This window comes from Cryptosporidium bovis (genome assembly GCF_009768925.1).
Source record: "Cryptosporidium bovis isolate 45015 chromosome Unknown contig_7, whole genome shotgun sequence".
In the NCBI taxonomy this organism is placed as follows: domain Eukaryota; phylum Apicomplexa; class Conoidasida; order Eucoccidiorida; family Cryptosporidiidae; genus Cryptosporidium; species Cryptosporidium bovis.
In genome coordinates this window covers 1-27,818 of record NW_027125039.1, presented here as the reverse complement: position 1 = coordinate 27,818, position 27,818 = coordinate 1, and the positions used below count along the sequence as shown (strand labels likewise).

Here is a 27,818-nt window from a genome sequence, read left to right as displayed (position 1 = left end):
TATTATTTTATATTTTTTATATTAAATAATAATTTATCACAATAACTTTTTTCTAATCCATTTTGACTACATATTTTTGTAAACAATGTAATTATTGGTATTTCAGGTATTCCAAATTTTCTCATTAATAATGGTAATTTCTCAATATTATTTAGTTTATCAAAATATTCGATATCATCTATATTTCTAAATTTTTCAAACTCCAGTGAATCTGATTCTATCATTTTTCTCTGATAATCTTCAGAAATGCAAAGCAATATTGTATCCTCCCAAATTTTAACTACATTCCAGATGTCATGCTTATAAACGTATTTAAATAATTCGGAATCATTTATTACTACTGATTCTGAAAGAAACAACATTTTTCTGAATAACCATACACTATTTTCATTTTGTATATGGTCAAGTATAATAAAAAGATGGTCCTTTAATCTATTTCTATGTTCATTATCCATATTCAATATTAACTTGGATTCCTTGCTTTGTATTGTATGGTTCATTAGTGCACTCAAATAATAATCACAATTTTTATATTCATTTAAACCATAATTGTCGATACTATTAACTTTTTCTATTATTACATTATTCTCATTTATATTTGTAAATTGATATATTAATTCATCGTATATACTCTTGTAGCTTATTTCAATATCTTCCTTATTAGAATTATTTTTAGAATTACCATTATGAACGGTAGAATTACTTGATTCTTGTATATTATCTTGTATTGCCTCATTTGAACAAGTCGTTGATGACTCAAATGAATGCTCCTTCGAGGCAGTATATGAATCAATACTCTCAAAACTTTCAGCTTTTTGAATAACATCATTATCTTTTACACAATCATCTTGATTACTTTCATTTACAAGAATATTCAATTGTGTCAACAAAACTTTAACAGCCTTTTGTGCTTTTATTGCAGTAGAAGGGTTTACCAATGTGGATATTATTGATTGTAAATCTAGCATATTTTCCAACATTATATTTTTCTCTGCCATCTGGGATGTTGTTAAAGTAATGAATTCATCGTTTGATATTTTCAAATTGCTCATTTTGTTGCATATGTCCCTCCAATTCTCCTTTTTTATTACTTCCTTATCTATCTTACTTATCCCTCTTAAATTAATTATTTTTTCGCTCTCTCTCTCTATATATGTTTCATTATTTGACTCCCCAAACCTGTTTATATACTCTGAAATATCCTTTTCTGCATTAACATCTTGTAGTGAATTTATTACATTATTTGAATCATATTGTAAATTTCTTATGTAGCTCATATCATAAATCATCATCTTCATAAATGTGTCAGATAAACATTTTATTCTTTTTTTATCCATATCTTCCATTGTTTTAATTATATGTTTCATTTGATTTAAATAAAAACCATAGTATGTTTCAAAGTTTTCCACACTGTTATTATAATCTTTTTCTAATTGTTCAACTTCTAATATCTTTCTCAAAATCTCGCTTCCTAATAATGTAGTTTTGTTTCCTATTGTATTTTCTTTAGCCAATTCATGATACCTCAATGATAACTGTCCCACATTGTGCCTTGCAATACCATAGTTGTCTCTTAATCTTATAAAGTCGCTGTACCTTTTCTGTAATTCATCTGTTATTCCCTTTCCCGTCTTAAACAAATGACTATATGCAGATCTATGATTTTCTAACATATTATTTAGTGTATTATTCAATACATCAGATCTAAGTGTCTCTGATAACTCCCTGCAATGTTCGGACCTTCTATAAGTTTCATTTCTTAGTGATATGATTGCTGACGATAAAGTTGTACTTTCAGTTCCCGGAGGAAAAAACTTTGATGAAATGCTTTCTAATCCACTTGAATATAGTTCTTCCAGTGACGCTCTCTCTTCAATCGCCAATTTCATCTGCTCTACTAATTTTAATCCATTTTCTATTCTCGTACAAATTAACGTCCAATCGTGCAAAAAACCTATTTCATAGCTTGTTAAATGTTGCTCCCGATTTTCAATGTTAGTATCCACCTTGTTGCTTTTATCTTCCGGACTTTCTTGCATATTTTATAATCTTTATCCCCCACACACAATTCAGCTAGTTTATCACCAGAATTATTTCTATAAGCTCCATTCAAAAACCGCCTACAACTATTCTATTAATTTCTTCCCAACTAGCAAAATCGTAATTATATATTATAATAACTTAAAATATTTAACTAACGCATTCAAAAAAAAAGAAATAAAAGAAAAATTGTTCACACGCCATACTTTCATCCCAGCCCCATATTACATATTTTGTCCACATTATACATGTAATAAAATACATGCATGCAAACTAAGAATACTAATCAAAAATTCAATAAAAAAATTATAAAAAAAGGAAAATCGTATCAGTAGAATGAAAAACATTAAATTATTTGAAAAATCTCAATAATAATAATAATTTCTGTGATTGTAGTTTTGTGCCTATATGAAAATGTTAATTTAACGAATTTTTTTCTCTTGACATAAGTTGAATCACATAATTAAATCGAGTAGATGAGAAAAATAAGTAAAATTTCAACGTTTGGTTGGACTCCAACTTTGGGATGAACATGTGTCCGAATATTTATCATCATTTCTACTTCTTTTTACACTTTTTCTCTTTGTTTGTTTTCTCTTACCTGGTCTCGCCACCTTTTCAATAGTGGTGTGTGCATTTAGATACAGGATCTCATTTACAAATTTAACAAGATCTTCAGAACTACCTTTTGTATATAGTTCCCAAATATTGAATAGTCTCTCCCTAAAACTATTCATGTATTCATATATTGTGCTTCTATTTAAAGAAATTAAATTTGTAACACTTTCATTAGTATTCCCTTGGAATTCTCCATCTATGTGAAAATACTTTGGTTTTTCTTTGTTTATGGAGTTATATGGGTTGAAATTAGACATATGGCTTTCATTAACCTTATATTCTTCTTTTAAAACCTTTTGCAAAGAGGTACATGTAATAGCCAATATTGAATTCGAATATATTTTCATTTCTGCATCATCTTCAACAATCTCATTCATTTCATGAATATTATTGCAGTTTTGAGAGCAAGAAACGCACATTTCACCCAAATTATAAAGCAATAAAAGAAGTTCCGATTCATAAATGAAAGGAAGTGCCAATATTAGATATGAGACAAATTCAGTATATAAAATCAATAAAGCTCCATCACTTAAATTGATATTTGAACTCAATTTATTTAACAAGCCCTTAACTTCATCTGCCGACAATAGTAATTCCAATTGCTTACAACAACCTTTTATGACGCTTTCTCTATATATTCTTCTTCCTCGACATTTTTCAAAATATATTCGTGAAAAATATTCAAAGGTAGTACCCAGTAACTCTGACCTGGTTTTACCCTGTACATTTTCTTCTGTTGTTTCATTTGTAAATATACACTTTAGTGTGAAATCTGAATCTTCTTTCTTATAAACTCCCAACAAATTTTTAATATTTGAATAGTAGTAAATGAACCCATTAATTGTAATATCTTTATATTTGTTAATTATTAAATTAGGAAATCTATCGAATATAGAACATATTATTTGGTACGACTTGTAAGAAATTTCTCTATTTGTTGAAAATAATAACCCAGATATCGGAGGAATAATAGATGTTGGATTAACAAGTCCATGTTTATTGAACTGTTCCAATATACAAAGTATTAATGAACATATTTGTTGCTTTTGAACCTTATTAAATCTAACATCTCTCTCAGCTGTAGTTTCTTGAAATATTGATAGTAGTATATCCAAATTAGACGCCAGTGGTTGAGAAGCTGATGATGAGGTTGTATTTTGAGAGGCAGATCCAAATATATTTGTTTTTACGGTAGAAGGATTCTCAACATTCTCGAATGTTAATGTACTTATTGGAGAGCAAGATTCAAGTTGGTCTGTATTTCTAAATGGTTTATTGATTCTATTATTTGGAGTATTATAAATCTTGCTTCCGTTATTTTCCTCCAATTTGGTTGAGTACTCACTATGTTGAACTTCAAAAATGTTCGTTGTATTATCATTCGGTAAGTCGCCATTACATTGATTGTTTTTATTTTCTTTTACTGCTCTAGATTCATAGTTTCTAAGAAGAGACAATATTCCTTGTAGACAAATAATACAAAGTCCTGACCTATTTACTCCGATTAAATCTTCATTATTTACAGAATTAGATATTTTTATTTTATTACTATCATTTTCTTGAATTCTAATTCCCTTTAATGCGCTTTTAATCAAATTATTAAATTTGATTGTCTTAATAAATTGTTTTTGGTTCATCAAAAATTGAATTAATGTTGGAAATAATATACTTTTATTTAAATTCCAATCTAATAAATAAAATAATTCACACATTAAATCAAAAACCAGATTACTTGAATCGACTACATTATAATCAACATTAATGTCATTTCCTAACCCATTATCAGTTATCGAGTCTGATTTATCGTTGCATACTACCCAAGAAATTCCAAATTCTGTTTCGATTATTTTTGCCCTCTCTATTCTATTATTTAAAAATGTTAAAGCTATACTTGGAGAACTATATTCGTAAATACAACCTAGTAACCATGCGTTTCTTCTTATTGAGTCCAAAATTTTAACTTCAATAGAATCTATTTCAGTATAAATTTTATGTTTATATTCCCATAAGTTTCTTATACTCTCCATTATTATTGGTATAAGTATATTGTTATCATTTACACAGTTTTCCTTTGAGTTATCACTTAATAGGCTGGTTAGACAGAGTATTGATGATCTTATCAATTGAGGAGACTTTGAGTCCATAACTATCTTCAGTAAATCCATTTCAATACTTTTCGTATTTATATCTTTCACCAATGGCAACACATAGGAAAGCACTGTGCAAATGTTTATTATTACATCTGATTTAATAATTGAAAAATCTTTCAAATATACAATAATATGTGGATATATTTCCACTATCGATTCTGGATATATTTGACCAATTATCTCTATTGATTTCAAAATATTTAATCTTTTTTCACTAAATAATATATTATTTTTTAATTCACTTTCATCCTTGATTTTTCGTGAATTATCAAAATTTTCGCAATTTAAAAACATATCAATAAAAACTTTTGACCATCTTGAAATCAAGTCCTCCGCATTTTTGGAATCAGAGTTGTTTCGTATAATTTTTTGTATATATCCAATAAAACTGTTGCAACCAATATATTCAATGCCAATTGACTGATTAAAATCTTTACTTTCCGAATAATTTATGATATCTACTAAACTGTTGCCCATTTCATCATTAATTACACTTGAATCGCAAAACCAAAGGGAAATAAATGTATCTATCGATAGCCGTTTAATAGTCTGTGTTTCATCACTTGCTAGTGCCCTTTTTAATAACAACGAACCGATATATAATTTTGTTGGATTTTTTGAATATAATATTTTCAATATTTTAATTGAAGCCAATCTAACTAATGGAGAAATATCAAAAGTTGTCCTGATTATTTGGTCCAAAAGCAACTTATTTTCATCCTCAAATTTATATTTATCACCGAATATTTTAAGTGAATATATGTCTGAAAAGTATTTTTCTATAATTGCCAATGCTCTTTCTCTAATTTTTGGCGTCTTATCCTTAAGTGATAGCAATATTGCGTTTAATATGGCACTGTTTATAAACAATAAACTTGGTCTCGCTGAGATTACTTGACCCAATGAATTGAGTGCGATTCTTCTCATTGTAGACAAAGATGAATTGTATATGTTCGCCAGTAAACAATGTAAAACAAGATTTGATAATGTTTTTATTTCTTTTAACAAGTAGTTATTCCATATTCTTATTGTACAAGAATCCAATAACTTTGGAAACTTTGATGAATAAGTTATAAGTGAAGAATGAATATTAGTTACAGGATAAAGCCACTCCTTAAAGAGCATAATAAATAATTTGCCTTTTTCTTCACTTCCTTTTCTATCAACATTCTTATTCTTTTCTACCTTTAAATTAGATAATTTCTCATTTCCCCTTGTTTGAATTGAATTAAATAATTTTAGCTTTGATTTCATCTCTAGTATAAAAGAACATATTATCGAACTGTTCACATCGGTTATTATGTTTCTTTGATATGCTGTTTCATATTTTGTCGGAGAAGTGCTTAATCCTGTCTTCCTATATAAATAGTCAAGTATAATGATCATCACAACGCATATTTTTGAATTATTAAAACTACCCGGTGTCATTTCGTTATTATCAGCTATATTTTTATATAATTCATTTGAAATAACATTAATCACACAATCATCACATTTCCAATCCTCATTAATTTCCAATTGTATGTTATCATTAATACAATTAAAATGAAATACTTTGTCACATGTTTTGCAGCTAAGCCTTTCACCTAAATCCAAATTAAATGAGTCATTACCACATATACAGTCAATTTCACCTTTTACACTCGAATTTTGAATTTCATTATTGTATTCAATTTTTTCTATACCACTGTTATTATCGGATAAGCCGTTTAATGATATGTTATAATTAATACTTTTTAGGAATGTAGTTAGAGAAACTCCAAGTAAATAAATACAAAGTTCTTTTGAATAAGTATCAATGTATGCCAAATTAATTTTAGAGTTGGAATTATTACTTAAAAATGAATTTGAAATTTTAATTAGCTGAATCAGTATTACATTTGTTATTGTTGAGCAAATGTAATATTTTGGATTTAATGATGCCTTCAGTAAATCTGAAAAAATAACGACTGCAATGTCGTTTCCAATAGAATAATGATAGTCTTTATTCTTTACTCTATTGAATATTAATTTATTAATAAAAAATGTCGAAAATTGATTGCAAATTGACCTTGCCAAATTGTGATATTTCATTGAATTTTGTTTATTTGAATAAAAGTCATTGCTTAAAGTAATGCCATTTGGAATACATATTCCTTGAATTATTCTAATTATCAAATAAACATAATAGTGCATTGAAAAGTCCAAATCAACGCATATTCTCGCTCTCTTCAGTGACTTGAGGCTTTTTGGTATCTCTTCCATTGCATTCAAAACTGAACTTAAGGTATTCTCCATAAAAATGCTCGAATTTATAGAATTACTTACGAATAAATGAACAATAATATCAATTACCAAAAGTATTATTTTTGCATTGATCTCTTCAATTGAAAAAACATTAATTAAATTTATAACTACCTGCATAGAGCACATTTCTTGAACTTTATCAATATTAACTATTATTTTTACAGATCCCAAACAATGGTAAAATACCTCCAAGAATGATTCAACAGAGCTTAATTTAATACTTTCAGCACACATAAAAGGTAATATATTTCTTATTATACTACCTAAAGCCCTTAATTCACTTTCAAATCTCTGTTCATTGAAAAAGTATATATTTAAAAATAACAATATACCTAGTATATGTACCATTTGTGTTAATTTATAAAATATCATTTCATCATTCTTTTTATTTTTATTTTGGTCTTGCATTTTTTTACCAAACTCTAACAAAATCTCAGATTCAGATAACTCTTTGGTTATTATTAAACTATTTCTAATAAATTTATCATTCTTAATAAAGTTCTCAATTACCTGCATTTCAATTATTTGGATATCTTTGTATACATTGATTAAATTTAAATCAAACAAATCATCAAGTATCAGTCCTTTTTTGTTAAATATTTCAAAAAAAGTAAAACAATCTTTTATTTCTCTTGCAATTGCAGATTCTTTTGTTTTAAATTCATCTTCATCGTCCGCCTTTTCCATTATATTCCCTATATCACACTTATTGCTCTTCTTTAACTGGTTAGGAATACCCATGTTCATTGTTTCCATTATAACATTTCGCTAAATTACACGAATATTTCAATTTAATTACTGTTTTTGGAAATTAACTAGATGTTAATTAGTTTTTTTGTCAGTAAATTATACATTTAATTCTATCTTTAAAATATAAACATTTATGTGAAGGTAACTGCAAATATGCCAAGATTTATCACGTAATTTGATAGTTAAAACTATTTTATATTGAATAAAAATTCTAAAGAAGCCTCTCCACCTCAAAAAGAAAAAAATTCATTCCTTTACACACGCTGAAAATGCCACCTAACCATTCAAATGCCCCCACAAATTAAAAAAACAAAAAACGCAGGTGACAATTAGCGCCATGTCAGTTCGGTATTAAAAACGGAAAATAAAAACTCGTTGCATGCATGCATAACTAATTAAAAAATAAAAGCTTGAAAATAGAACACAATATAAATCCAAATTGCTGTGTTCAAATTAAGCATCCAGTATCTCAATTGTCTAGTGATTTATTTGTATTTCTTTATTATTCTATTTTGTAATAAGTGACATAATTTAAGCGCAAATAACAAAAATTCACAAAATACAAAGCGGCTCGTAAAAGGCGGTTTTTGCTGATAGAAATAAGTTACATTATTTACACCGTTATTTTCACAATTTGAAAATATTATAAGGGTCAAACAATAACAAGTGGATTTATCCGTATATTCTTTTTATATGCTAAAGAGGCCTTTATTTAGGGTTTAATAGGGTGTAAGTGTTGTATCGATTTATTTACTTTAGTGTGTAATTATTAACTTTCAAGAATGGACGACGAATCAGCTAGTTCCTTCGACTCTCTGTCTAAAAATGGTGGCGATTTTCCTGGAAACTTTGAGCACGCGAAAACATTTGGAGATTTAAGTGATATGATTGAGAATTCAGGGGCAAATATTGTGAAGTATTTTGGTAATATGCAACAAACCTCAAATTATTCTATATTAAACGCCAAACTAAATGAATTATTGGAATACTCTAAAAGATATAATCATCATAATACACCCTTAAGTATTAGGGAGTCTAAAAACAAGCTCGGTGACATTTTAAAGTGGTATTTTAGCTCAACTCAGGTTTCAAAAGCAGACGTGACCCCCGATATCTCGGACTCTGAAAACGTGTTTGTAAACGTTGAGGGTCTTATAATTCATCTGTACTATTCATTTAGTTTCGAAATTGATCCCGAATCAACTCCTCAGACGCTCCCTTATATCTACCTTTTTGAGAGATTTATAAATTATTTAATTGAGGCTGGAACAAAAAGAATTATCTTAATATTTTTAGACAGCTTTTCTGAAATACTAGAAAAGATAAACCCAGGACTTCCTCTTTTAAGAGAATCACTCCTTCTTCATACAAAATTAAATTTCAATGTTTTTAAAAGTCATCGTTTTTCTAGTTGGCTTTCAGAAGAATATCAATCTTTCTTGAAGGAGCAGGAACCAAGTATTTTCTTTTTGGAAGATGGGAGTTCCATTGCCAATTTGAATGAATTACAACAAACCTTACATGAGAACACAATTTATGAGTCCAAAAACGAGGATTCAGATGGAGAATATAGAGAAGATCAACAAGTAGTTGATGATTTGGACATTTCAACTTCTCTCCTTTCATTTACTCTTGAAATGCTTAGTTATTCAAATGTTTCGTTATTTTTCAATCTTGAAAGAAAAGGACAGAAAATTGTTGCATTTACTTATTCATCAACGACAGAATCACGTTTTACAGAACTAAATAAAGGCATTATGAGGCAGGAATCATTATTAAGATGTTCGGACAAATTTGATATTAATAGCGAAAACAATGATATTTCAAAGGTTCCTGAATCGCTGATGTCACTCAAGCCTGATGAGTATTGTATATCTAATCATATAGGTTCAGAAGAGATATTCATCTTATTTGTTAAGTCACTTGTAATCAACTCAATATCCGAGGAAGATTACAATATTTCCAAAATGGACGAATCAATAATGCACAATATATCTTTAATTCTATTATACTCAAAAGTTTTGCTCTTATCAGGGTATTTAAGGGTCAACAAGCTGAGTTATGAAGATCGTCACTATATTTCAAATTTTCTTCTTAAATACAAAATTTTAGTGAATAATGAGCTGGAAAGTGGTGTAATTTATGATAATTGGTCTTTCCTCTCTGTTTTTAAATCACTTGAATCCCTTTATATTTCTGAATCATCCAAACAACTTAGGAATCTGACAGATAATATAAACGTATATTTAAACCATATTACTAACAAAACTGGTCGCATTTTATCACAAATATCTGATTTAAATGATCCTCTAATGACCGAGTTCTTATTTTTAATCATTGGGTACTCAACCATGAAGAATAGAAATTCGAATTCTGAGGATATTTGTTTATCATTACTTGAGGAAATATTTGGATTGAATAATGAAGATATTTCTATTTTAGAACAACATTGGAATAAAATCTCCGTCGGAGTTGATCAACCATTCTTTCCCTTGTCTTTTACGGGAGTGTTAAATAGATACGTTGATGATATTGAAGATCAAAAAATATTGAATTTATTTGGTGAGAACATGTCATGTAGTAGTGGTAAATACGACAATAAAGTTGGAAGTAAGATTGGAGCTATGTTATTGCCATTGCAGTCTAAATTTGTAATTAGAGTCTTATCAGAACTGGGTGTGGATATTTCTGAAGGAGGTATAATTAAGGGCACAACTATTGACAGCAATAATGTGGACGATCTTAATGATTATCTAACTCAAATCATTCAAATTTCTGGACTAAGAGACGTGGCATCTTGGGAAATGGATAGACCAAGTGAAACACGTCCTAACTCTCGCAAAGAATACTCGGGTAAAGATAGTTCAGGATCGAAACTCTCTGCAGAGCTTGAGAAAAAAAAACAGCTAAGAGACAACCAGAGACAACAACAATTTTGGTTTAGCTTAGGTCAGATACTAGCTGGTAATGATAAGTTACAGCAAACTATTGTTGTTAATCACTTTCATGTTTGGAATAAGTTTTCTGATAAAAGAGATGAACAAAAGAGCCGACCTGCAGGTTCGAATTCAACAGGATTATCTTTTAAAGCTGAGGAGATTAGAAGAAAAAATGAAAATGCAAAATTGGCAAAGATGAAGCAGGATGATGAGAATCAGCTAAGTCATTATGATGGTAAATTAAACAATATATTATCTAAGGGTGACCCTGAGTCATTTATGGTCTCTGTATATGATATGTTGATTGGAATTCCAAGAAAAACAAATGAATTTGGTTCTTTCAAGGGACTTTCAAAATCCTTTAAATTACCAAAATCGAAATGCAAAATTCTCCTCAAGACAATTCATACTTGTACTTCGGTATTAAGGAGTTTTAAATGTAGTACTCTCCCAGATATCTCTCATATTGTAAAGGCAAGATCTGCAACATGTATGTTATTCAGACTTATTGTTGAGACGTACAACCAATATTACAAATATATGGACAAACATGATCTTTCGGAAATAATTGGCTCGTTAATTATGTTAGGATTTAATCTTTCTGCAAAAAATATTATTGAAAATTATAGATTCAAAATGGAATTAGACATTATCAATATGGATGAAAATTCATTTCGTGATACTGCTGACAGTACCGAAAATTCGGACAAGAAAAAGACTCAAAATAAAAATAAATCAAAAGACAAGAAATCTTCATCTAGTAAATCCTCGAATTTTCCTGAGGACACAAACTACTCTGATTACTCCAATATATACAACAGTGTTAAAAAATCATTTGAAGGATTGTCAAAGAAAGAAAAAATCAGCATGAGTGTACCAAATGGTTGCGAAGCTCTTTTTCAATTGAGATACATGGGAGCAGACTTCGAGCGTTCAACTGGAAGTACATCGGATCCAAGAGTACCTTTTAATCCAGACTATTGGCAAAAGAAAATATTAGATATCATTGATTCAGGTGACTCAGCTTTAGTTTGTGCCCCCACTGCTAGTGGTAAGACATTTATTTGTTATTATGCAATGGAACAAGTTTTGAGATACGATAATGAAAGCGTTGTTATTTTCATTGCTCCCACAAAAGCACTTGCAGACCAAGTACATGCTGAAATCACATATAGGTTTGGGTCTAAGATATATCCAAACCATTCAAGGATATCGTTACTTTGCAAACTAAACAGAGAATACTCTATTAATATCCCAACACAGTGTCAAATATTAATCACTTTACCATTTATGCTTGAATTGCTTTTAATGAGTACATCTTATCAGCAGTGGGTTTCAAGAATTAAATTTGTAATATTCGATGAAGTCCATTGTATTAATGAAGCAGAAGGCGGTGTGCATTGGGAAAGAATATTCCAACTTATTCCATGCCCATATTTATGTTTGTCAGCTACTATTGGAAACCCACATGGATTTTACAATTGGCTCCAAAGAATTGGAAAACATCCATCAAGTAATGTTCACTTTATTTCATATAGTGAAAGGTATGCAGATTTATCAACATATGTATATAATGACGGTGATTTATATCCTTTAAATCCAATTACTTCTCTTACTTATGACAGAGTTTTTTCATATGGGCTTCCGGGTGACTTCTACCTTACACCAAGTGACTGTTTAGATCTGTATTTATCATTAAATAATTTACTTTCTAATGATGACAAGATTATTAAAGAATATCTTTCCTGGTTATCTCCACAATTCTACTTCTCGGGAACAATAGCTATTACAAAAAGGCAGTATAGATGGTATCTTTCAACATTATTGTTAACAACAGTACTTCTCGTTCAAAATAAAACTATTACAGAGGAAATGTGGAAAAACATTACGTTTAATCTCTTAATAAATCCAAGTGTAACCTATCAAAAAAAAATGATAGAATTAGCAAGAAAGAATGACTCCAACATATATAATATGATTATGGGGATAGAAAATATTAAAAAATTATTAGGTAATGTCTCTGATTCCAGTGAAAATAGCATGATAAATTCCATATCATTAGCTAAGAGTGCAATTGTATCTCCACATCCTACTTCTCCATATAAAAGCTCAGAAAGCATACTGAAAATGGTTAGAAAACTTCAACAAGAAAATTTACTTCCTTGTATTATATTCAACATGGAAAGAGCAGTCACCGAACATCTAGGTCATTCGCTTATTGAAAAGCTTACTAAGGACCATCGCGACAAATACTATGGAACTGAAGAAGCAACTATTGCAACCAAAGCAATTAACAAGAAAAGACAGGAACAGTACATTAAAAACATACAAAGGAGAGATATGTTACTAAAACTAAAGACAATGAGTCGACAACAGAGAGAGAAACAAGGAATCGTTATTGATGAAAGCGAACTTCAGACCTTGGAGAATTTAAGTGAACCAATTGACATAGCGGAGGAATATGATTCAGAATTTTCATTTTGTGACAGAAAAATTCTGGGAGGTAGAGAAAGGGAGGTCCAAGATATATTAAACTCTTGTGAAGGTAAAATTTTGCCTATTTTTATTGAAGGCTTGAAGAGAGGAATAGGAATTCATCATGATGGTTTAAGTTTAAGATACAGAAGGGCAGTTGAAACCTTATATAGAATGGGTTATTTGTGTATAATTATTTCAACAAGAACTTTGGCCCTCGGTGTAAACATGCCATGTAGAACAACAGTTTTTATAAATGATTCAATCACACTTACACCACTTCTTTATCGTCAAGCATCAGGAAGGGCAGGAAGAAGAGGTTATGATGTTCAAGGTTCAATTGTATTTTGGGATATTTCTGCAGGAAAAAGAAACAGATTATTGACCTCAGAACTACCAACAATTAAAGGTAATTTCCCGGTGACACCAACAACTGTTCTAAGAACATTTATGCTATTTGAAAATATTTTGAATGAACAGTCGAGAAATAATATTACAAAAGAGAGAGCGGTTATAACGCTCAAAGCTCTTGTTAAACTATATAGAGACTCACTTTACTCTGTTGATTATAATCAAGATTTCCACAGAAAACTAACGGCCATTCAATTCAGATTCGTTGTTGATTTATTGAGGAGATTTCATGTTTTGGATAGATTTTGTGGATGTACTGGTTATGCAGGTCTGATTTCACATATGTTTGAATTCGAGGGTACAAATTTGCTACTATCTAGACTTATCCACTCTGGAGTCTTGTTCAAATATTTATTTAATGAAGACGAAAACATTTTAAATAATCAAAGTCAGCAGCACACGAATGATTTGAGTTATCTTTTAACTAATGACTCTATCCAGCGTCTATTGATTGTTTTAGCGCATATATATATCTCAAAACCGATGACAAGAAACTCAATTTACAACATCGAAAGTCAGATTGGTAAGTCGTCTTTATCCTATTTGAGGCAAAAGGTTTCAACTGGAAGAATTGGTAATTTGTTGCTTTCGCTTCCAAATTATATTCAAAGAGAAATAGACGAATTTAATAACTACGTACTAAAAAATACGAGAGACTCCCTAATAGTCACATGTTCAGATGTAGAATATGATTCGAGTGAATTCCAACTCCCAATTTCAAATAATAAAATAATTGACAACGAATCAATTAATGATAAAACAAAAAAAGAGAACTCAAAACCGTCAAAATTTTTCTCGAGCAATTTAAATGGCGAGTGTCAACAAGTTGGTACCGACTTATGTATTCAGTCTCCCTTCATAACACTATTTGGGCTTAAAAACGATGATTTAAACTCACCTCAAAAACTCGTATACGGATCAAGGGTAAAACTAAACTGTACGAATGATTTGCTATCAATTGTTAAAGGTGATAAAGTTTCAATAAACAGCAAAAAAGACGATGTTGTAGTCGTCGTATTTCTAATTAACTCATTCCTCGTTGACTTCTACGATTCCCAGAGGTTTATTGACATTGTTAAGAATAATTCAATAGCCTCTTCAGAGATCTTTTTTTTAATTTCAGATTTTAAAGTCCTACTTGACCGCTTCCTACACTCCTTTAACCTGAGAGAAATACAACAATATGAACGCCTAAACATAGATATGTCCGGAAACGCTCTTGAATTCTACCTAAATGTTAGCAAACTAACAGAAATCCTACAAAAGCTATATGATGATTACAGAATAATAGCAGGTAAAAACGATGCTTAAGTGTTCGTTCACACTCCGTTAGTTTAGTATTTTATCATTAAAAATGGTAGAAAAAAAGTTCGTAATTAAACTTGAAAATCATAGGGAAATTATCTTATATGCAGTATATTTGTTATTACCCCTCCTTTACATCACTCAAATAATCAATTATTTGTCCCATATTACGACTATTTAACCTTAATTTCCCTCTCATCTTAATCACCTAAGACGTGATTACTGGGCGCCAGTTAAAGGCGGGTCTCTGCATATTAAAAGAAGCAACTAGAAATTGCATACAAATTAATATTCATAATAAAATAGGGGCATCCAGCCACAATTTTGCCGGTACCGTAAAAAGAGTAATTAAAAGAGAGGACAGATTATAATTGTAATGATTTATAGATTGTGAATTTTGGAGTTGCTAAATATTGGATTGTGGTAAAAACATGAAACTTTTTTATATTTGTTTCACTCTTGCATACTTATTCCACTCCATTTTATGCGTGAATGGTAATACCATCGCTTTGGATGAAATTGTTCCGGGTGAATTTCAAGTTATCGAATGGGATTCTGATCAAAAACCAGACTTTACATATGCAAGAAAAATTTTCGAACTTGTTGTAATCAGGAAGCTTACACTCCTCCACTCTAGAGGTGACCTCCCAAGTCTAAATCTCTGGGCTATTAAAATCAAGGACTCTACATTAGTTAGGTCAGTCAGTGTATTGGATGAAATCTACCATCAACTTGAAAAAAATTACATCGATACGAGCCTCTTGCCACTTGGATGGGATGCCGTCCACAGAAAAGGCAAAGAACTTATGGAGAAAATGATGGCGTTGAGCGACGATGCTCCAATATCCAGAAAAACGATTCTTTCAGCAGCATGGGAGGCTTTTGATTATTGGGTCACAATTCAAGATAGTGGCCTACCACCTTCACCAGAAAATTGGTGGGATTTTGGGCCATCATACCTATATAAGCAGGTGGAACTGAAATATAATATAGTAAATGAACCCGAATTAAGTGGCTTAATCAAATTAGCAAATCAATACTCTTATATCCGTCGTTCATATGGTATAGCTAAAGTTAATTTGACGAATGATCAAGAGAACTTGAAGTCATTATCTGAGGAATCAACTATTAATCTTATGCTTAGACTGGTAATTAGTAACTGTCCTTCTGTCTTGGAGTTCATCTTGTCGTCCGTGAATAAATCATTTAAGTTAAAAAATCAGGGTGAATACAAGAGAAAGTACGGACTACCATACCTGTATGATGACTTAGGTAACGTTTCCATGCTACTTACAATTCCAGGCTTCTCCCTACCCTACAATCCCAATACAAAGGCTGGACTGGAGAGAATTTCATTACATCTTGGGATCAGGAATAGAAATTTAGATAAAGAATTTGATATCGAGGCTACTGGATTAGAATTGTTTCCAGAACATGTAAGAATACAATCTATCTTGATGAACGTAGTTGGTGCTCTTAAATTTATCGAATGGTCCGAGACAGACGTGGAACTTGGATATACATTTGGTCTGAAATCCAACACATTCTATGAACCAGTAAATAGTCTTTGGAACTCATTCATTTATGATAAATCCGGTGTAATTTACCCTGAGATACTTTCAATTAGTAAGTGTTTCTTGGAATCTGAAATATCATCTGAAATAGAACATATAGTTTCCAAGTTCGAAAATATTGATGAAACAATCGCTATCCCCGATTTATATGGCATACACGACGACTATTCGAAACTAGATTCAATATTGAAGGGGGAAAAGCATTCGGAGAGAGCCCCAGCTAAAACAAATGAGGGTCTTAGCAAAAGAAGACTTCTTTCTTTAAGTGAACTTGACGAGGATACAGAGGACGTCTCGGTGACAACAACCACCACAACTACAACCACCACAACAACTACAACCACCACCACTACTACAACCACCACCACTACTACAACCACCACCACTACAACCACCACAACTACTACCACAACTACCACGACACAACCACCAAAAGATATTCAAGTAATTACTGGTATAAAACACGCTTCCCCAGTTACTGCTGAAGAGGAAGAGTCGGAGTTGTCACCTTTATTAGAGACACCAACACTAGATTCAATTGAGTCTATTCTATTGGACGATGAAGTATCGGATTCTCTAATCGAAAAATCAGTTAAAGAAGTTTCGGCAGCACACGGTTTGAGTTCAATATCCAGTCCAGAATTTTCAGACTCTGCCGTTAACATGACAGAATCCTCAGAAATTGACAATTAGATGTTGTTTCCCTTCAAGATGATTTGTTAGTGAATATGATTTGTAGGTACTAAAATATATTTTAATGAGCAATTCAGAACATGACTAGATTTTGTAATCGTACCTTTCTACTTGAATCCACCAATTTCTCCGCTGACGCCTCAGCGCGAACTGTGGCAGAGGACTAAACATTTACTACGTTGTTTTCTTTGTTTGCAAATTCAAAACCGGTTGAGTCGACCGGGCCTGGACTTCCCGTACTTCTCTCAGCTTTTCTTACAACATCCAACCTTTGATTGTTTGTGTCAGCTTCAACAGTTTTGTCTTCTCGAATTGTTCCAACTCCATCCACTTCATCCAAATTCATTTGAATTTCTGTTGGCTTAGCTCCAACTAAGGTTGAATTATGTACATCGTAAGAGTTTGGTCTTATATTTGAATTTAACTGTTCTTCCAATTGTAAATATCTAGAAAGGAATCTTCCACTAGATAAACTTAGCCCACTATAATTATTAATCGAAATACTACCCCTATTGGCACCTTCAAAATTTTCGCAGAAAGATGAATAATTATTTCCATAAATGGTAGATTTCCTAGTATATTTCGAGTCGTACCCAACTGTCCCTCTTGAATTCATCGGAGAATATCTCATCTTATATGGCCGTTCTGTCTGTGGTACCGCAGAAACATATTGACTGCTTAAAGTTCTTTTTGCACTTCTCCATGGGGTTATGTTCGAACTTACAATAGAGATATTTGCGTTAGTCTCGTTTTTTGCGATAGGATCAGAAGCTCCAGTATATGGAGAATATATTGAGTTTATTTGATGAATATCCTTAAGGGAACTTAATATCGTCAAACATTTTTTCTGTGTAAGTTGAGTTACTGACTTAAGTGCTAAATTTTGTCTATTAAATTTTTCAGTAACCACTAATAACTCTTGACGAACAGTAGACAACTCTTCACTTAATTGAGAAATTGTCTGATCCATTGCCTCTCCAGAAGCATTCAATACTCTGCACCTTTCCTGGTAATCAACCAATTCATTTTCGATATTCATATTCTGTTTTTGGATATTTTCCAAATCTTCCAGTAAATTCATGTTATACTGCCTCAACTCCTGCTCATTTACCTCAGATCTTTTCAAAAGATCTCTGAGACGCTCAATTTCTTCTTCCCTAGCCTCTAATTCATTCCTCAAATTTCTCTCCAAGCTTTCTTTATTACTTATGAGTATCTCCAAATTTTCTAATCTATCCATCAACATATCACTTGAATTTCTAGAAGAAATCCTCTGTTTTGTTCTCATACTTGATTCTATTAGACTCTCCCTAACTGAAGATCTTTCGTTCTGAGAAACTAAACTCGTATTTGGACTTCTCTTCTGGGGAGAACTTAACATTGAATCTCTGTTTCTACCTTCAAGTTCAAGTGCTTCTAACATATCCGCAGGTAAATCATGTTCTGTCTTATCTAATCGTGAAAAAGTATCAATACATCTTTTGGCCTTCGGACTATTATTTATATTTGCCTCCACAGTTTCAAGCTCAATGCTGTTTCTCATCTTATCTGTAGTAACAATAGTTTCATTCTCGTCATTATTTGCCTTATCGTCGTTTTCTAACTCTAGCTGATCTTTTTCCGATACCTTTGATTTTCTTTTACTCTTTCTTAAACTCATATCTCCTTCTTTCAAACTTAATCTATACTTTCTCTCTTGACTTCTTAAATTCATAGAAGACCTTAATGACTTTCTTTCAACGTTACTAGATATACTACCTTCATTCGTTTCAACAACCGTCTTGTCTAAAACATCCTCTATTTTTTCATTATCAGTGTTTATATCGACCATTTTAATTTGAATTTCTGAATTATGTTGATCGCATAAGTCACTATTTTGAGCCTCTTCAATTATTGTCGAATCCAGTGTACCTAATTTTTCATTTTCCATTGATCCCGGAATCACACTTGAAAAAACTAATTTAAACACAGCATGATAAGTTATATTATCATCCATTAACTTTGGTCTTGTGAGTGATATCTCGTCTCCATCTTTAACTTGAATAGGAATTGATTTAGCTAATCTCTTTCCATTTAAAAATGTACCATTCGTACTTGTGTCTGTTAAAACTAGTCCACCAAGTCCCATGTCATATTGCAACGAACAATGATGACCACTTATCGATTGGTCTTTTAACCTAATAGAACAATCACCCTTCCTTCCAAAAATGAATTTAGAATCTCGTTTAATATCTGACCCAGAGTGGCCCCCATCTGGAAAGGGTAACTTTACGGGTTCTGTCAAAGAAGGATCACAACAAGGTGAAATTGGGTTCAACCACCAAAACATGCTTAAATAAAATTTCTTTCACGTTTTCTTTTATGTTAATAAGAAAACTTAATGAATAATATTATTCAATAAAATCCTTGTTAAATTATTTGAATGCCTTACTAACTTATTTCCATGACATAATTTTAATATCTCTCCCCACAGTTCCTCACATGTAATATTATGGGGATTCACCGCCAAAAAAATTATCGCTTTTTAATTTGCTGCGATTAAGGTATGCATAGACATTTTTTAGCAGATTATCTCGTTAATTCTTAGTGATTATTTACTTTTCTTGTTTATACGTATTAGTATAAATATTTTTTCATTGGATAAGTTTACATTGAGATTAGCTATTTACGACAAATTTACAAAAACACCTTGGAAAAATGGTTCCCAGAAACGAATATGAGTTATCATATAGCATTATAATTCCTACGTATAATGAAAGAGAGAATATTGGAATAGTTTTAGAATTACTTCATGAAACTCTTGAAAAAATGTTAGTTTTTTTTAGATGCACATTAAGTCTATTAATTCCTTATAGAGGTGTTAAATGGGAGGTGATTATTGTAGATGACTCTAGTCCAGACGGAACATCTGATATTGTAACTAGACTCCAGAAATGTTATCCAGAAGTTGATCTTGTAAGTTGAAGCAGCATTTTTTTAATATTAATTGACTTTCTTCCACATAGAAACTTGTAAAGAGAAGTGGTAAATTAGGTCTAGGTAAGTATTTGAATTCAAACTATTGATATCTTGTTTGTGAATACATAATTTACTTTTCTTTCAACCAGGTACTGCATATATGAAGGGCTTCGAATATTCTAGTGGTGATTTCATCATACTCATGGACTGTGATCTCTCACACCATCCAAAGTACATTGCTGACTTTATTGAGAAACAAAAGGAGAACGATTATGACATTGTATCTGGCTCTAGATACATAAAAAATGGTGGTGTTTCTGGTTGGACATGGAAAAGAATATTGGTTAGCCGCGTTGCAAATTTTTTGGGTAAGTGAAACGTTGTTTGTTTTGTTAACACTAACGCTTTAACTACTTTAGCCGGCTTTTTATTGCAGCCTAGAGCAAGCGACCTAACTGGATCCTTCAGACTTTACAAGAGAGACGTATTTGAAACTATTCTTAATAGCAATATGATAAGTAAAGGATATGTTTTTCAAATGGAGATAATTGCAAGGGCAACAAAATTAGGATATTTAATTGCAGATGTTCCGATAATTTTTGTAGATCGTCTTTATGGAGATTCTAAACTTGGAAAAAACGAAATATTTGGTTATTTAAAAGGATTGCTAAAACTATTTTGGATTCTATAATTAATTCTCCCAAGTTTAGACTTAATCTAGATTCTCACACATTTTACTTCCTAGTATAATTTTGTTCTATTACTTGAACCTAAGAAGGTATAATATTGCCCAACAAAACTATCTTGTTCAAATATGTTTTTTCTTTGTTATCTTGATTATCCTGTATAAAAATGGTTAGATGTTTAACTCTATGGAATTTAGAACCGGGTAGGTTGAATTCAGTAAACTCCTTCAAGTCACATTCTTTAAAATCTCTTGAATAAGCGGGTGTGAAGTCATCTATTTCATTAAAGTCAATTAATGGCAAATTCGTGTATATTTTCACGGTCTTTGGTTTGCTTAATTCACTTCCTTCTATCTCCATATGGTTACTGCACTCATCTATTTCCAAAGCTTTTACTCCGAATTTGGACAGTATAACTGGCTCCAAAAAACTAAATTTAATTATTATTTGTTCATCAACGTCACTGTATATTGAATCTTTTGATTCCTCAACTGAATTTAGTAAATTAATTAATTCACCCCTACAGTTTAATAAGGAACTCTCATTAAAATTTATGTTGCATTTTAGATTTATTTCAACATTTTCACACCCATTCTTTTTCTCTGTTAAATTTTTATTCAACCTGTGTAATTGCATTGCCCTCGTATTACTTGCTTCATTATTAATATTCATTTTTTTGCAGATAAAACTATCTATTGAAATAAGTTGCTCACTTTTGGCGGTAATGAGTCCAATTATCGAATAAATTTAGTTGGTGTGAACACAAAATACACAAGCACTCCAAATAAAGTATAAATCAAAAAGTTAACAAAAAATTATACGTATATGTACTTATGTATGCATACATTTATTACATAAAAGAGAGGGAGAAGAAATATCAAATTAAACAATCGACAAAGTATTTAACTTTTATCTCATACCTTGACAAAATCAAGTAGTTACCGCTTCTTTATCTCCATTTACCAAACTTTTAATTTTTATTTGTACTGTACTAGTAGGAACTTTACTTCCAGGTATAAAGTTCACTTCCCCTTTTGTGGGTATTATACTGTTTTCATTATCCTCTTCGGTAGTTGAACTTACAATTAAGCCTGATCCATGCTTAGTATCAATTCTAGGTTCTTGGTCTTGTTCCATTTCATATAACCCTAAATCCCTCGAAAATCTATTTGAAAATGATCCTATTTTTGCTTCATTTCCTTGATTGTTAATGTCAATACTCATATGTTCCGTATCTATTACAGCAAGGCCTGACTCTGATAAAGTCTTCATTGAATATGATAGTCCATCATTCCCTTGAACTCTGTCACAAACACCTCTATTGTACCATTGTTTAAATTGCCAAGCATTAGTTGGAGAAGCGCCAGAATCTCCATCTGTGCAGGTGCATTGCTGTACTATTAGACCTTTTTTAATTGGACCATACTCCAGACCAATACAACCCTGAGGGCATGCTCCATTTCTTATATTACAAAGTCTCATCATGTAGTCATTACAAACCCCATCTCCAGATTTTATTTCAAGCTCTCCAGGAGGTGGAACATTTTTATTAATTATTCCAACGCAAAGATTATTCTCACAGCAATTGTAGCCATTAGGACATTGTGAACAAGGCCTTTGTGGTAAACTCTTGTCTACTTCAAAATTTGGATAAGGTATGTAGCCTAAATTACCAAAATCATAATGGCATATTACGTATGTCTTCCAAGATCCTGGGCAACGAACAACTATTGCACAACCCACTGCACTTGCTGCTGCTCTAACCACCTGAGTCCAATGTCCCACAGGGAACCCCCCATCAGGACTTCCAAGTTTCCAATTAAAGTGTTCTCTCTCTTCCCACCAACTTTTAACTACACTTGAAGGATCCCAAGAAGATAACTTTGAAACGTCAACACTACTTGCGTACAAATTCTCTCCGGGGCTTACGCGATTTGGCCAAGTCTTTGGTGAATGTTGGAATTGTCCGTTCATGCACTTCATTCCCCAGTTAGCTGCGTATCCTTCAAGTGAATAGTCATAAGCCAGTTTTATCATGTAAGTTGCACTCTTTGCCTCTTTGGATCTCAATTCATTGTGCATATTCAGAATTTTGATCCTATACTCATCGTTCATGATATTTACTTGAGAAACGGCCACTTTAAGTATAAACGTGAAAAAGTATATTATCAATATTTTCCACATCTTGATTTGAAAACCTATCTGGCTAAGAACAATACATTAAAATATATTTTAAAACTAACTTATTTTATCATAACTTTACTTTTTTACCTATGTTGGTAATCTCTCTATTAATTGGTTTTTCTGTTAACTATTTTTTCATCCTCTTTAAAAATTAATACGTGTGTGTGAAAATTCATGCCACTAAAACGCATTTTTAAATGAAATAGAAATTCAATTAAGATTTTAAATTAAAAGCTAATAAACTAGAAAAACTGTGTGTTTATATATTATCCTTATAATACATCCTAAACAATAATTGAAATTTCATTAATTATGCTAGTTAATAACCGTTAGTTTTACGAATGGTCTGACTGAGTTTCAAATTTTCAAAAAACTCTATTTGCTCATATTTAACAGAAGGCTTCATTCTTGAAATCACACTTAATAGAAGCTCTTGATTGACTAATCCTGATAAACTATTAATTTTATGTTCAATGTCACCTGTTTCTGTGAAGATAGAGTCGCCCTGTAGTCTTAATTTATCCAAGGCATATAAAGTTGCTTCTCTAACTAATTGACTTAAATCTGCACCTGAAAACCCATCGGTATACTTGGAAATGATATCAAAGTTAACATCATTAGATAGCGGAATTTTTTTAGAGACTTTTAATAAAATATCACGCCTTCCCTCTTCATTCGGAAGCGGTACATAAATAACCCTATCTAAACGTCCAGGACGCATTATTGCTGGATCAATAATATCTGGCCTATTTGTTGCAGCTACAATGAATACCTTTTTTCTTTCACCAACACCATCCATTTCAGTTAGAAGTTGATTTACAACCCTTTCAGTAGCTCCATTTCCCTCGCTACTTCTAGCTGCACACAATGAATCAAGTTCATCAAAAAATACAATACAAGGAGCAGAGGCTCTTGCCCTCTCAAAAACAGTTCTAACTGCCTTCTCAGATTCACCAACATATTTGTTTAAGAGTTCTGGCCCACGTATGCTAATAAAATTAGCACTACTTTCTTTTGCAATTGCCTTTGCAAGTAGTGTCTTACCGCACCCTGGTGGACCATACAGTAAGACTCCAGAGGGTGTGTCAAGTCCGAGTTTGTCATAAATATGAGAATTTTTAATAGGTGAGATAATTCTGAGTTCGAGGTCTGCCCTCAAATCATTCAAAGCTCCGACATCATCCCATGAAATGTCAGGGATAGTAGTAAAACCTTCTCTCCTGGAACTTGGAGTAACCTTGTTCAATGCCTCCAAAATATCATCCTGGGTCACAATGTAATCATTATTGTCTATCTGGGAACTAAATTTTTTGTGTTCTTGATGATTAACACAAATTCCTTCGAAGTCGGTCATTGATATGTTATTCTCATTAATATTTGAGCACTCAGTACTAAAAGATACTGATTCAATATCTTCATTATTTTCCAATCCTTGAGGTACTATTGAGTCATCTAGTTTTCTTACTTTTTTTATGTCAACAACATTTATTTCATTGTAAACCTTATTTACCCTTATAAGTGCCGATTCATTAATCAATGTCTTCAAGTCAGCACCAACAAATCCGGGAGTCATCCTTGAGATTATTCCAAAATCAATGGAATGATCTATGCTTATATTTCTACAAAGAACTTCCAGCATGCTCTTTCTTGCGCTCTCATCTGGCATTGGCATTGATATCTCTCTGTCAATTCTTCCATTCCTTCTTATTATTGGATCTATTGAATCTGGTCTGCTTGTTGTTCCAATAACTACAACAAACTTGCCGGAAATATTATCCAAACAATTAGCGAATTGCGAAACTATTCTTCTTTCCATCTCTCTATTGCTACCCTCCCTTTTGGGAGTAACTATATCTATTTCATCTATTATAATAATACAAGGCGATGATTCTACTGCACAATCAAACAGTTTTCTAAGTGACGCTTCAGATGAACCAGAAACACCATTTATTAAACTCGTACCTGAAATTCTAAAAAATGGTAAGCCAAGCTCTCCAGCAATACAAAGTGAAAGATGACTCTTACCTGTTCCAGGAGGACCTTGTAATAAAACACCACATGGAGAGTTTACTCCAACCATTTTGTATATTTCAGGGTGCTTCAGTGGTCGAATTATGAATTCTTGTACCTCTTTAATAATATGCTCTATACCTGCTATATCTTTTAGTGATAATTTTGGGGGGTCTTCTGGGAAAAATTGTTTTACAGAGAAATATGAATCCTCAGAATCAACTCCAAACTCGTCATTTAGTAAATCTCTTACACTTTTTCTCATTTTTTTTCTTGTGGCATTATCAACTGAGAAGCTGTCATTTTTCTCTGGCTCCTTTTCCTCACTTTTCTGATCCTTTGAATACAATACTTTTAATTTATAATTTAACGCATTTCTACCCATGTTATATTACATTATTGAATTGTGGTGTAAACGGGAGCTACTCTAGGTAAATAATTTTTTTAGTTTACAATGTTTTGACAAGATTAATCTAAGAGAAGGGCGCCTCATTGGTCTATTTCTGCCTTTAAATTTTCGGATAAATAAAATAACATCATATAAACAAAATATATACGTAAAAAAACTAAATTAAATTGTGTACTATAAAATTAATGTTCTTCCCTGGTGATAATTCTCAAATATGGGTTCTAAACAGCAAGGAAGAACACTTAAATACGATGTATTGCCAAATAATATTTGTAACTTAAACCAAGAAGTCTTAAATCAAGCAAAAGCTAGTGATGATAAAGGCCAGAGACACAGATACAGAGGTCTTACTAGAGATACAAGAGCTACTATAATGCAAGCTCTTGATCAAAGAACCATCCAAATGCTAGAAAAATCAAGAAAAAGTGGGCTATTTACAAATATGTATGGAACTATTAGTACTGGAAAAGAGGCAAACGTATATAGGGCAACAACTACGTTTGAAGATCTAAAACTTTATGGAAGGGAACTTCAAACGAAAAATCGCGTATCTGAGGAGGACTTAGACGCAATTTGTGACATCCAAAAAAATTCTGAGTTGAGATATGTAAACAGAGCTATCAAAGTATTTAAAACTTCGGTGCTTACATTCAAGGACAGATCAAAATATGTTGAAGGTGAATTTAGATTTAGAAGAGGATATTTAAAGTCAAAAAATCCACGAAAAATGGTAACTCAGTGGTGTGAAAAAGAATTTAGAAATCTAAAACGTATAGTTATTTCTGGGCTGAGATGCCCTATTCCCATATATATAAGAAAACATATATTTATTATGTCTTTTATTGGGGATGGATCAGATACAGGATTTAATTCTAAAAAAACAATTAGAGACAACGACGAAATGGATAGCATTAAAAATTCAACAGGTAATGTTGCACCGAGGTTAAAAGATGCACCAATGAACATTTCAAAAAAGCATTGGATTCGCCTTTATATTGAGATGATCGGAATAATGCATATTATGTTTAACAGATGTCATTTAATTCACGGAGATATGTCAGAATACAATACTCTGTTCTATAAAGGTCATGTATATGTTATCGATGTTTCCCAGTCAATGGAACATGATCATCCACTTGGGTTAGAATTTTTAAAAAGGGATTGTATAAATGTTAGTGTATTCTTTAATAAAATATTTCAAGGTAAAAAAGAGTCAAGTACTTCAGAAACGTATACAAGTGAAGACAGAGAAGGTGATTTAGATGATGAAGTGTCTATTTTAAATGATCTGACTAAAACCATTGAAAAGTACACTACGAATTTTCTTTTATCACCTTCAGAGTTGTATAAACTAATCACACAAGTTAATTCTAGCGAGTTGATTGACTTTTTAGACGATTCGTTAGAATCAATGGAAAACGAATCAAATAGTATTGTAAAGCAAATTGTGCTGAATGTTCTTGAAACCAGCGAATTTTTGTGGCCAATAATGGACAGTATTGAGAGAGAAAATGATTTTAAATTTTCCTATCTTAATAGCCAAAAAGATGAAATACTCTCGAATGCTTGTAGTAATGATAGAATTTTTTTATCAATTTTATTTCTTATTACTAATAATCTGGTAAATAACGATGTAAAATTTAGTAATTCAAAACTTGATATTTTTTCCAAAGGTGAAAAAGATGAAGTCATTTCAAAAAATGAAGATGAAAATAGAATTTTTCTGAATACATGGACACCTTTACATTTAAATCAAATACTTGATAGAAAAACACTTGAAAGGGAACTCGATAGGAAAGAATGTGGACAAGAATTATTGTATGGACATCTAATTCATACTGAAAATGTAGAATTAAATGAATATGATAGTGACACCGAAAGTGATACTTCAAATGGTGAATCTAATACTAGGAATTCAAATGTATTATCACTTATTAACTCAAAGATCGAAAAATTGAATATAATTCAAGATCAAGATGATAATCACTTAGATACTACAAGTTCAGATATATATAACCGGCCAGAGGATGCTGAAGTGAGTACATCCGATTCTGAAAGTAAAGACGTCAATAAACATATAAAATTCAGTGGGAAAATACCGGAGATTTTTACAAAAAAAGAATGGAAGCAAAAGGTTAAACAGGATAACAGGGAAAAAAGATTAGAAAAAATACCAAAACACATCAAGAAAAAAAAGAAAAAAAAACATTCAAAAAAAAAACCTACTTCATAAATGATTGAGTATAAATAAAATCCCGCCTTCTGTTTACAATTTTCCATACATTTTTATTATATTGCTTCGTTATTTCGTGGAGAATTCCGGTGTAAAT

The 27,818-nt window shown here is 31.5% G+C and overlaps 10 protein-coding genes across 10 annotated transcripts; 4 read left to right on the top strand and 6 right to left on the bottom strand.

Moving 5' to 3' along the window:
* Nucleotides 1-2: 2 nt before the first annotated feature.
* FG379_003307 (uncharacterized protein) lies at nt 3-2,039 on the bottom strand (the record flags this gene model as incomplete). Its single annotated transcript, XM_067328938.1, has 1 exon — nt 3-2,039. The coding sequence occupies one exon, from the start codon at nt 2,037-2,039 to the stop codon at nt 3-5; it is 2,037 nt and encodes a 678-aa protein (XP_067182621.1).
* A 498-nt stretch (nt 2,040-2,537) lies between these two features.
* FG379_003324 (uncharacterized protein) lies at nt 2,538-7,835 on the bottom strand (the record flags this gene model as incomplete). The annotated part of the gene is made up of 1 exon (XM_067328955.1): nt 2,538-7,835. One exon carries the CDS (start codon nt 7,833-7,835, stop codon nt 2,538-2,540), a length of 5,298 nt encoding a protein of 1,765 aa, XP_067182638.1.
* A 791-nt stretch (nt 7,836-8,626) lies between these two features.
* FG379_003323 (SKI family SFII helicase) lies at nt 8,627-14,980 on the top strand (the record flags this gene model as incomplete). The annotated part of the gene is made up of 1 exon (XM_067328954.1): nt 8,627-14,980. One exon carries the CDS (start codon nt 8,627-8,629, stop codon nt 14,978-14,980), a length of 6,354 nt encoding a protein of 2,117 aa, XP_067182637.1.
* A 425-nt stretch (nt 14,981-15,405) lies between these two features.
* Nucleotides 15,406-17,241, top strand: FG379_003322 (uncharacterized protein; the record flags this gene model as incomplete). The annotated part of the gene is made up of 1 exon (XM_067328953.1): nt 15,406-17,241. One exon carries the CDS (start codon nt 15,406-15,408, stop codon nt 17,239-17,241), a length of 1,836 nt encoding a protein of 611 aa, XP_067182636.1.
* A 163-nt stretch (nt 17,242-17,404) lies between these two features.
* FG379_003321 (forkhead associated (FHA) domain within N-terminal region) lies at nt 17,405-19,570 on the bottom strand (the record flags this gene model as incomplete). The annotated part of the gene is made up of 1 exon (XM_067328952.1): nt 17,405-19,570. One exon carries the CDS (start codon nt 19,568-19,570, stop codon nt 17,405-17,407), a length of 2,166 nt encoding a protein of 721 aa, XP_067182635.1.
* A 368-nt stretch (nt 19,571-19,938) lies between these two features.
* On the top strand, nt 19,939-20,890 carry FG379_003320 (uncharacterized protein; the record flags this gene model as incomplete). Its single annotated transcript, XM_067328951.1, has 4 exons — nt 19,939-20,196; nt 20,247-20,280; nt 20,349-20,567; nt 20,619-20,890. 4 exons carry the CDS (start codon nt 19,939-19,941, stop codon nt 20,888-20,890), a joined length of 783 nt encoding a protein of 260 aa, XP_067182634.1.
* Nucleotides 20,891-20,969: 79 nt separating this feature from the next.
* Nucleotides 20,970-21,557, bottom strand: FG379_003319 (uncharacterized protein; the record flags this gene model as incomplete). The annotated part of the gene is made up of 1 exon (XM_067328950.1): nt 20,970-21,557. The coding sequence occupies one exon, from the start codon at nt 21,555-21,557 to the stop codon at nt 20,970-20,972; it is 588 nt and encodes a 195-aa protein (XP_067182633.1).
* Nucleotides 21,558-21,815: 258 nt separating this feature from the next.
* Nucleotides 21,816-23,069, bottom strand: FG379_003318 (cysteine-rich secretory precursor (CRISP); the record flags this gene model as incomplete). Its single annotated transcript, XM_067328949.1, has 1 exon — nt 21,816-23,069. One exon carries the CDS (start codon nt 23,067-23,069, stop codon nt 21,816-21,818), a length of 1,254 nt encoding a protein of 417 aa, XP_067182632.1.
* A 319-nt stretch (nt 23,070-23,388) lies between these two features.
* On the bottom strand, nt 23,389-25,464 carry FG379_003317 (uncharacterized protein; the record flags this gene model as incomplete). Its single annotated transcript, XM_067328948.1, has 1 exon — nt 23,389-25,464. One exon carries the CDS (start codon nt 25,462-25,464, stop codon nt 23,389-23,391), a length of 2,076 nt encoding a protein of 691 aa, XP_067182631.1.
* A 238-nt stretch (nt 25,465-25,702) lies between these two features.
* On the top strand, nt 25,703-27,721 carry FG379_003306 (extragenic suppressor of the bimD6 mutation-related; the record flags this gene model as incomplete). Its single annotated transcript, XM_067328937.1, has 1 exon — nt 25,703-27,721. The coding sequence occupies one exon, from the start codon at nt 25,703-25,705 to the stop codon at nt 27,719-27,721; it is 2,019 nt and encodes a 672-aa protein (XP_067182620.1).
* Between the last annotated feature and the right edge of the window lie 97 nt (nt 27,722-27,818).